The 11,258-nt window shown below is 40.5% G+C and overlaps 2 protein-coding genes across 2 annotated transcripts in view; both read right to left on the bottom strand.

Moving 5' to 3' along the window:
* Positions 1–6,697: 6,697 nt before the first annotated feature.
* On the bottom strand, positions 6,698–9,767 carry LOC114936752 (uncharacterized). The gene is made up of 2 exons (XM_085480329.1): positions 8,284–9,767; positions 6,698–8,213 (listed from the first exon to the last, which is right to left on the bottom strand). Exons 1-2 carry the CDS (start codon positions 9,765–9,767, stop codon positions 6,698–6,700), a joined length of 3,000 nt encoding a protein of 999 aa, XP_085336455.1.
* An 81-nt stretch (positions 9,768–9,848) lies between these two features.
* The window catches only part of LOC114928267 (uncharacterized), a 1,944-nt gene continuing 534 nt past the window's right edge, over positions 9,849–11,258 (bottom strand). Inside the window, exon 1 of the mRNA XM_085480328.1 lies at positions 9,849–11,258. This exon is cut by the window's right edge and continues 534 nt beyond it. Within this exon, the coding sequence (XP_085336454.1) occupies positions 9,849–11,258 (1,410 nt within the window).

Raw genomic sequence — 11,258 nt, 5'->3', positions numbered from 1 at the left:
GACGTCGGCGTCGTCTTCGACGTCGGTGTCGGTGTCGGTGTCGGCGTCGTCCTCGGCGTCGGCGTCATCCTCGGCGTCGACGTCGTCCTCGGCGTCGACGTCGTCCTCGGCGTCAGCGTCGGTGTCAGCGTCGTCCTCGGCGTCGTCTTAGCAATACTGCCTTCGCTTTGTGCTGCAAGAAAAGATATATTTATATATTACCGAATTGTATATATATATATATATATATATATATATATATATATATATAGACCTATAATTTATAAAATGTAATAATTTACTTACGTCTCCCCGGCGGCATCTTATTTTCCGAGCGATGGGCAATGAGCTGGCGACGGACGACGGGCGACGGTCGACGGCTAACAAATGATCACTGATTTCTTTCGTCTCTTCTTTTGGCTCACATACGCCGTAGTGGTGGGGGTATGGGGAAATTCGCGGCGTGACTGGCACGTGACACAAAAAATGTTTTCAAGCGAGCGCAAGAATTTCGAGCATGTTTTTTTCAGGACGTGCTCTATAGAAATGAATAAATAAATAAATAAATATGTATTTATATATATATATATATATTGCATATATAAATACATATTTACTTAAGAGTTTAACTAGGCTCTGTAATATAAATATAAATTTAACATATATAAGATAGGCAATAAGAGCCAAATCGCGGATGACAGTGCGTTATTCTAAACAAAACTAAATTTTTTCGTTAGAATTAAATACCTGTGCACAAGGCACCAAATTTTACTTGGACACGGCCAAGATATAAAATTGGAATAATCTCTACAAGAGATTTTTAATTCCATGTATCCCCTATTCCCCCTAAAGAAATAAATGTGAGAGAAAAATATAGATCCGAAAGTCGCAGAATCGGGAATCGAACCCGAGACCTTTCGCTTGCCGGGCGACTGCTCTTCCAACTGAGCTATTCAGATCCTTTCGATTCTATACTTTTCTCTGTTATATATATTGATGTTGGTAAATAAACGCCTTTAAGCCAGCGTGTATAAATTAAGAGTTTAACTAGGCTCTGTAATATAAATATAAATTTAACATATATAAGATAGGCAATAAGAGCCAAATCGCGGATGACAGTGCGTTATTCTAAACGAAACTAAATTTTTTCGTTAGAATTAAATACCTGTGCACAAGGCACCAAATTTTACTTGGACACGGCCAAGATATAAAATTGGAATAATCTCTACAAGAGATTTTTAATTCCATGTATCCCCTATTCCCCCTAAAGAAATAAATGTGAGAGAAAAATATAGATCCGAAAGTCGCAGAATCGGGAATCGAACCCGAGACCTTTCGCTTGCCGGGCGACTGCTCTTCCAACTGAGCTATTCAGATCCTTTCGATTCTATACTTTTCTCTGTTATATATATTGATGTTGGTAAATAAACGCCTTTAAGCCAGCGTGTATAAATTAAGAGTTTAACTAGGCTCTGTAATATAAATATAAATTTAACATATAACATATAAAGGTCTCGGGTTCGATTCCCGATTCTGCGACTTTCGGATCTATATTTTTCTCTCACATTTATTTCTTTAGGGGGAATAGGGGATACATGGAATTAAAAATCTCTTGTAGAGATTATTCCAATTTTATATCTTGGCCGTGTCCAAGTAAAATTTGGTGCCTTGTGCACAGGTATTTAATTCTAACGAAAAAATTTAGTTTCGTTTAGAATAACGCACTGTCATCCGCGATTTGGCTCTTATTGCCTATCTTATAATATATATGTTAAATTTATATTTATATTACAGAGCCTAGTTAAACTCTTAATTTATACACGCTGGCTTAAAGGCGTTTATTTACCAACATCAATATATATAACAGAGAAAAGTATAGAATCGAAAGGATCTGAATAGCTCAGTTGGAAGAGCAGTCGCCCGGCAAGCGAAAGGTCTCGGGGTCGATTCCCGATTCTGCGACTTTCGGATCTATATTTTTCTCTCACATTTATTTCTTTAGGGGGAATAGGGGATACATGAAATTAAAAATCTCTTGTAGAGATTATTCCAATTTTATATCTTGGCCGTGTCCAAGTAAAATTTGGTGCCTTGTGCACAGGTATTTAATTCTAACGAAAAAATTTAGTTTCGTTTAGAATAACGCACTGTCATCCGCGATTTGGCTCTTATTGCCTATCTTATATATGTTAAATTTATATTCATATTTACTTATTTATTCATTTATATATATATATATATATATATGTGTGTGTGTGTGTGTGTGTGTGTGTGTGTGTGTGTGTGTAAACTAATTTATTTTTAATATAATAAAATCACGTGCGTGTCATAAAGAAATATATAATTGTTCGTTTGCATTGAATGTCACTATTTTCGAAAAAGTAAAAAAAGAAAGCTCGCTCTCTCTCTCTCTCTCTCTCTCTCTCTTTCTCTCGATACTTTATGCTTAGTATTCTATCAATCAGTGATTAATGCAATCAATCAATCAATATATCGTTTTACGGCAACAGCCAGTTGCTTGTTCATTCACTCATTCATTCTTTTAAAATATGTTCATTTTTAAACATAATTATATAAATTATTATATAGAAATTATAGGGATTTATATATAATCATGTCAAATTATATATAAAACAAATATTTATATAAATATTTGTTTTATATATAATTATGATGTATATAAAGTGAATTATGATGTATATAATGTATATAATATATATGAAGAAATATTTATTATATATATATATATATACAGGGTGAGCCATTTGAATCTATCACCCCAAATATTTCCGTTCCCTTGCATTTTACAAGAAAATGTTTCAGATAAAAGTTATATGGTTTCGAGGGGGACATAAGATGGTGTCAATAAGTTGACCTCGAATAGTTGCTTAAAGGTCACATGAAGGTCACCTTCAATATGTTAAATGGAACTGCCTATTTTTTATTGCATATTCTTGTAGCTTATCTCGAGACGTTTCCAAAACACTATAAACAAATGTATTTTCGTTAAGTATTTTTCGAGTTGTGAGGCTTGAAAGCTACAGTGTTCTGTAACGTTCTGTTCGTTAAGTAGTTTCCGAGTTGTGAGTCATCTGAATAGTCAGAACATTTGAAGGTCATCAGATATGTGGCTGTTTTAAAAATTTCAAGATGGCGGACAAAAGTTTTAGTCAACCGATTTTCACCAAATTAAGTTTACGAGGGGTTTTTGGGGTTGCTGATCACGAATCTGAAGTCAGATTTACAAAATTCAAAATGGTGGTTCCAAGATGGCAAACAATTTTAATTGGATGGTGCGCCAGCACCAAATTTAATTGCGGCTAAAACTTTTGTCCGCCATCTTGGAACCGCTATTTTAAATTTTGCAAATCTGATCTTGAATTTGTGAGCAGCGACCCTAACGATGCGCGACTAGTTCATGTAGCTCTTCCGCTAGGTTGCTATGACCATGACTACATATCATCCTGCAATCAAAAAGCAGACGTGAATGCTTAAATAGCAACGATATCTCCGCTTATTTGTATCTATTGAGAAATCAATACTTTTAGAACTCAAATAATTACCTATCTTTAATATGGCAGCCTACCCACCAAACGAAATCGTGGACATGATTAAAATATTGGGGGAATGTAGGAATAATTTTTCGAGAGCTGAACGTCTGTATGCTCAACGTTATCCTGATAGACGGCATCCAACTAGGGTAACCATTAAAACCCTTACGCAGAGAGCAAGTGATGGGTCTATGGTTCGCCGATCACGACATCATGAATATGATGTTAATGATAATCGTGTTATAACCATTTTAGCGAAAATTTATCGCGATCGTCATATTAGCACTCGTCAAATCGAAAGAGAAATTGGCATACCTCAGCGAACAGTTGCGAGAATATTAAAGGCGAGAAAATTTCATGCATATCACATTACGTTGACACAACGTTTGAATTTTAATGATTATTTACTTCGTGTAAATTTTTGTGAATGGGCTCTGCAAATGATCCAACAAAATGAAAACTTTTTCCGGTACGTACTCTTTTCGGATGAGGCAACTTTCAGTAGCAATGGAACTTTAAATAGACATAATTGTCACTACTGGTCCGATGAAAATCCCCATTGGTTTCGTTCAATTAATTTTCAAAATCGTTGGTCTTTAATGGTCTGGTGTAGCATCGTAAATGGCTATTTAATAGGTCCTTATTTTTTTGAAGAAAACGTTAACGGACAAAACTTTTTGCAGTTTCTTCGAGACGATTTACCGGTACTATTGGAAGATGTTGATTTATTCACCAGAGAACGGATGTGGCTTCAATTGGATGGTGCGCCAGCACATTATTCAAATATTGTAAGAAATTATTTGAATAACCAATACAATGGTAGGTGGATTGGGAGATTGGGCGCAGTCGCGTGGCCTCCTCGTTCGCCAGATCTAACTTCTCCCGATTTTTTCTTGTGGGGAATGCTGAAAAATATTGTCTATAGCGAAAAACCAACAACCAAGGAGAATATGAAGGAACGTATTCGGACTGCTTGTGCCGCAATATCTCAAGAAATTCTTTTGAGAACAGAGAACACCATCCAATTGAAATTATTTGCCATCTTGGAACCACCATTTTGAATTTTGTAAATCTGACTTCAGATTCGTGATCAGCAACCCCAAAAAACCCTCGTAAACTTAATTTGGTGAAAATCGGTTGACTAAAACTTTTGTCCGCCATCTTGAAATTTTTAAAACAGCCACATATCTGATGACCTTCAGATGTTCTGACTATTCAGATGACTCACAACTCGGAAACTACTTAACGAACAGAACGTTACAGAACACTGTAGCTTTCAAGCCTCACAACTCGAAAAATACTTAACGAAAATACATTTGTTTATAGTGTTTTGGAAACGTCTCGAGATAAGCTACAAGAATATGCAATAAAAAATAGGCAGTTCCATTTAACATATTGAAGGTGACCTTCATGTGACCTTTAAGCAACTATTCGAGGTCAACTTATTGACACCATCTTATGTCCCCCTCAAAACCATATAACTTTTATCTGAAACATTTTCTTGTAAAATGCAAGGGAACGGAAATATTTGGGGTGATAGATTCAAATGGCTCACCCTGTATATATATATATATATATATATATATATATATATATATAAATTTATACAATTATATATAAAAAGCACTTTTATCTAATTATGTATGGACATATTTCATATATAATTTTGCGATTCTATGTATACTTTTATATATTTCTATATATAATTTTATATTGTTATATATAAAAAATTTTTCTCCGGGAGATTTTACTTTTACTCATATTTTCCTTTTCTTTCCTCATTCTTGTCTGTCTTTACATGCATGTTATTGTGTTGTATGTGCATAATATATAATTTGCATTTGTATGTTTGTTGAGAAGATTAGAATAAATCATTTTATAAATGCAGCTTTTTTAAATTAAATTTTTAAAATACAATTTTTATGAAAATCAATTTAAACAAAATTTAGATTTCACAAATATTTTAGTTTATACGAATATATTCTTTTAGATGTTTTATATATTCTCTTACTATTTATTATGTGTTCAATAAAAACAATTTTATTATAAAAACAATAAATAAAGATAAAATAATGCAAAACAGCCTAATTATAAAATTAAAAATATTTTGAAAAATATTTGATACATATTGATATTTTATTAAATATTTGAAGATATATAATTTATTAATTTCCAGAAAAAATTTATTTCAGATATTTCAGATATTTAAAAAAAACTGCATTTATAGTATAGAAACATAAAGTAATATCCTATCTTCTCAACAAACATACAAATGCAAATTATATATGATGCACATACATCACAATAACATGCATGTAAAGACAGACAAGAATGATGAAAGAAATAGAAAATATGAGTCAATGTAAAATCTCCCGGAAAAAAAATTTGTATATTGTTGAGAGACACGCGTGATCCGGCACTGGCGACGTCGAAATCTTGAGATTATTAGGAAAGTAATTAGAGAAGAACTTGTCGTGGATATCGATTTATTCTTTACGAACGCTGAGAGACGACTCGACTGTCCGCAGACGGCAAGCCGTGAATTTTTTGACAAACAGGTATGAAGAGGGGGTTGACAAACAGTTTTGAGAGATTTATAATATCTCATGTACAGATAAAGAGAGAGTGTACACAGAAATGTAGAGGACACATGATTCCTTTGTAATACGAACGCGAAGTCGGCGCGAAAACAACAAAAAGGTGCGCAAATAAGAACGCGGAGAACAGTATCCATAGAATTTAACTTGATAACATTTACAGACAATATTTGCTTGACGTTCGAATTTACCGTTCGTGACTTTACTAAATTTTAGAAGCAAATATTACTAAACATGACGATACACCGTGATCTTAAAATGGATATAATTTTATTACATTATTGTGTCGAAACATTCCGCCCGCCTTGTCTACTCGTAGTAGACAAAGTATCGAATTAAGATATACGAGCGGTTAGCGCAGAGTATTTGTTTAGTCTATTGAGTTTCGATCGGCAGCAAACACAATTTCACTATAGGTCTCTTAAAACTTGAGGTAGCTGTTTTCACTGTGGCGACTTGAATAAGTCCGTCGACTCCAGGGTGCACGTCAGTAATGCGTGCGAGAGGCCACTTAGTTGGAGGAAATCGTTCGTCCTTGATTAGAACGAGAGCGCCTTTTCGAAAGGCATCTTAAGGTCGATATTGTTTCGAGGTAGTCTGTAGCTGCTGTAAATATTCTGACGACCATCGTTGCCAGAATGATTCCTTCATACATTGCAATAGTTGCCAACGTGACAACCGGTTTTGAGGTACCTCTTGAAGCGAAGGTTCCGGCACGGTAGCAAGAGTGGACCCGACGAGAAAGTGCCCAGGCGTGAGAGCGGTAGAGTCCGACGGATCATCTGAGAGTGCAGTGAGCGGGCGAAAGTTCAGAATCGCCTCGATTTGCACTAAGAGCGTTGTCAGTTCTTCATAGGTGAGGCGAGCGTCGCCGAGAACTCGCCGCAAGTGAAATTTGACGGATTTCACCCCAGCTTCCCATTTTCCTTCAAAATGGGGGGCGGAGGGTGGATTAAAACTCCACTTCACTCCGTCATTTGCGAGAATGTTAGCGATGTGAGCCCACTCGCGAGAAGATGCCGTGAACATCCGTTTGAGTTCTGCGTCGGCACCGATCAAATTCGTGCCACAATCACTAGTCAGAGTAGAGCATATGCTTCGCCGTCCGGTAAATCGCCTGAACGCCGCCAGAAAGCCGTCCGTAGAATAGTCAGTCGCGACTTCCAGATGTATCGCAGACGTACTGAAACAAACGAAAATGATGAAATATCCCTTGTACGTTCTGCAGCCTTGTCCGCGAAAAGTTTTGAGAGTCAGTGGCCCGGCATAATCGACGCCAGAGTTGAAGAACGGTCGGCGCGGAACGACTCGTGATGCTGGAAGCTGTCCTACAGCTTGTTGACCAGTAGTAGCACGATGACGAGCACAAATCACGCACTTGTGGATGAATGCTCGGATAGGAACGCGACCGCCGATAATCCAAAACCTTTGACGAATCGATGATAACGTTAACTGAGGTCCGCCGTGGAGAGTCTTTCGATGATGATGATCCATCACAAGAATGGATAATCTACATTTTCGAGGTAAGATCAGAGGATGTTTTTCTTCTGGATCTAGTTGTGACCGGAATAAACGTCCGCGTAAACGCAAAAGTCCTTCGTTGTCGAGGAATAGCGTTAGACGATAGAGAGAGCTCGAGGTTAAGAGTGATCGTTGGCTCTTCAAGGTTTTGATTTCGGAGGAGAAGTAAATTTGCTGCGTGAGTTTAACCCACAGCATTAGCGCTGATTCTAACTCTTCGACGGTGAGAGGCTCGTAAGATGAGCGTGATGCGACAGATTTCCGAAAGAGTTGAAGAGCACGCTGGACCCAGGCGGTAGTTCTGATGAGGGTCGTCAGCGATGAGTATCGATCGAGCATCGAAAGTTTATGTTCATGATGTTCCACTGCAGTTGTACACTGCGGAGGCCGTTCTTCGAGGTTGTCCGTAGACTCGAGAATCGGAATTGAAGACGGCCAAGATGTCGAATGCGTATGTAACCAACGAGGACCGGTCCACCAGAGCTCGTTTTGTTGAAGACGTTGAGGAGTCACGCCTCGTGATGCTAGATCAGCGGGATTCTCCTTCCCGGAGACGTGATGCCATCTAGAATTTGAGAGCTCTTGAATAAAGGAGACACGATTCCGTACGAAGTCTTTCCACCGGGATGGATGACTTTTGATCCACGTAAGAGCGACCGTCGAATCGGTTCCAGAGATGGGTTGGCGCGGTTTGTAGTTCAAGCACTTCGCGAATTTTGAGAACTTGACGCACGAGCAGCACTGCAGCTGAGAGTTCGAGACGCGGTATAGTCATTCGTTTGAGAGGGGCAACTTTAGTCTTTGAGCAAATGAGTTTTATTTGAGCGTCGTCGATGTCACTGAGAACGCGGAGATAAACGACCGCGGCGAGTGCACTTTGAGATGCGTCCGCGAAACCGTGCACTTCCACGGCGAGATTCGAAGCACTTGTTCCAAACCAACGCAAGATAGCGAGACGAGAGATGCATGTGAGTTGAGCGACGTAGCTTGTCCATCGTGACTTTAAATCTTCCGGGAGTTCGTCGTCCCAGTCGAGACGTATGGCCCACAGTTCTTGCATGAACAGCTTTGCGGTAACTGTGATAGGCGTAATCCATCCGAGTGGATCAAACATGCGTGCGATAAGCGATAGCACTGAGCGTTTTGTAACGCGATTTTTCGAGATCGTGAGCGACGGCGGAGAAAACACGAAACTGTCTGATTGGCGTTCCCAACGCACACCGAGAGTATGATGTATCGCACTGTCGTTGACCGAGAGCGTAGGAGATGTTTCGCGATCGCAGGCAGGGATATCGTCGAGCAGATTTGAGTCGTTAGCGATCCATTTTCGGAGCGTAAAGCCGCCCGCCGTGAGAGTGGTTCTTAGTTGCGAGATTTTTTCTTTCGCCTGAGAGATGCTTTCGTCGCCGGAGAGAATATCATCGACGTATGTGTCGCGACGAAGAGTTTCGGAAGCGTGAGGGCGAGTCGAATCGTAATCGAGAGCGAGTTGCCGTAAACAGCGTAGCGCGAGATATGGAGCACACGCGAGGCCGTACGTTACGGTACACAATGCATATTCTTGAGGCCTTTTGTCGAGAGAGTCCCGCCAAAGAATTTTCTGTAACGGCCAATCATCCTCGTGCACGCGAATCTGCCGATACATTTTCTCGATATCGGCCGCGAACACGTATCGATGCCGTCGCCAACGGATGAGGATGTCCGCGAGATCCGTTTGTAGTTTCGGCCCGACAAGGAGATACTCATTTAACGACAAGCCGAGATTTGTTTTTTGCGATCCGTTAAACACGACGCGCAGTTTTGTTGTCGTGCTAGTTTCACGCGTAACACCGTGATGCGGTAGAAAAAACTCGCGAGATTGGGCGCGGTTTGATGCGACGGGACGCATGTGATCGAGAGAACGATACTCACGTAAAAAGTCGATATACTGGATTTTGAGCGATGGATTCGTTTCGAATCGTTTTTCCATGCGATACAACGCCTTGAGTGCGATAGAGCGAGAGTCACTAAATTCACTAACACTCTTCTTGAGAGGCAAGCGTACAACAAATCGTCCGTTGACGTCGCGAGAATGAGTCATGTTGAAATGTTCTTCGCACTGAGATTCTTCTGGAGACATTGAGATTTGAGAGGCAGGCGCGATTTCTTCTTGTGTCCAGAAGCGTTGAAGGAGCTCCAGGAGCTCAGAGTCGAGAGAGCACTAAAGACCGATGACTGAGTTGTTTTCCATGGCGTTGGTCTTCTGATTATCATTTGAGAGGGGCCCTGATAGCACCCATCCGAGAGTCGTTTCTTGAGCGATGGGTTCGCCGATATTTCCTCGACGAATACCGTCTTTGAGTATTTGAGCGTGCACCGTTACACTTAGTATGAGATCGATTTTTTCGGGCGTGGCGAAGTTTGGATCCGCGAGCTCAAGACCTTGTATGTGCGGCCACTGAGTATATTCGACACGCGCGGGAGGCAGATAGGACGTTAATTTCGGCAGTACGAGAGCATCGACTTCGAGAGAACTGTCTTTATGCACTTGAGATATCACTTTGAGACAGACGAGTCCGTTTGATATGCTTGAGCGATGAGCTCCGATGCCGAGAATCGGAATAGCCGCCGCTTGACGCGAGAGTTTTAATAATTGGGCGACCGATTCCGAGACAAACGAGACTTCCGATCCTTGATCGATAAGAGCGCAGACTTGATAGATATCTCCGGTTGATGACACTACGTTTACGAGAGCTGTGGCTAATAGAACCGGAGTGCGACGGATTATCCGCGATTGAGCGACGTGACTTGATGTCACGGAGTTTGAGATTTGCTCGGTATTCCGTAGAGGAGCAACAGATTCGTGTGGCGGAATACCTGCAGTATGAATTGCCGGCGGAGACGATGTGATTGTCTTGACGACAGGCGTCGACGAGTCTGAGTGTGCAGCTGATGCATCGATCGCATCTGCGTTACCGGCTTGATAATGTAACGTGGAGTGATGTTGCTTGTGGCAGAGACGACAGCGTTTTGTTGAGCGGCATGATTTTATCTGATGAGGCCCGAGACAATTAAAGCAGAGATTTTTCGAAATTATTACTTCCTTTCGCTGCATGGGTGTCTTTTCGAGATACTTTGGACACGAGGCAATGTAATGTCCCGATGAACACAACGCACACTTTTGATCAGTCACAGTAGCGGTATATGCCCGAGCGTGAGCTGGAGATCGAGGTGCACTTGCGTTTTGTTTCCGAGAATTCGTTGTTCGTTCGAAGGCTTCGAGAGTGAGAATACGACCGAGAAGAAATTTCTCGAAGTCGGCGAACGATGGTGGTTGCGAGGTGGCTCCGAGTGATTTTTCCCACTCCTTAACAGATTCGACATCTAGTTTGCGCACTGTCATAAAGATGAGAATGATGTCCCAGTGATGAACCGGGCAGCCCAATGTAGCGAGGGCTCCGATTGCTTCCTTCAATTCGCAGAGAAGGCGTTTCACTTCCGATGCACATTCGGATTTCGCCTTGCGAATCGAAAACAGAGCGGAGAGCTGAGCCTCTATCAGGATACGCTTGTTGTCGTAACGGTCAATGAGAGTATCCCATGCGCGATTGAATCCTTCACTTGATATCTC

Source organism: Nylanderia fulva, unplaced genomic scaffold (genome assembly GCF_048542155.1).
Source record: "Nylanderia fulva isolate GAGA-0341 unplaced genomic scaffold, ASM4854215v1 Scaffold1422, whole genome shotgun sequence".
NCBI classification, from domain to species: domain Eukaryota; kingdom Metazoa; phylum Arthropoda; class Insecta; order Hymenoptera; family Formicidae; genus Nylanderia; species Nylanderia fulva.
This window is presented reverse-complemented; position numbering and strand designations above follow the sequence as displayed.

Coding starts and splice junctions, on each gene's coding strand:
- LOC114936752 (XM_085480329.1), bottom strand. CDS start 9,767: ATGTCTCCAGAAGAATCTCAGTGCGAAGAACATTTCAACATGACTCAT. Junction 8,214..8,283: donor CGCTCTTACGTGGATCAAAA/GTCATCCATCCC, acceptor CTCAAATTCTAG/ATGGCATCACGTCTCCGGGA.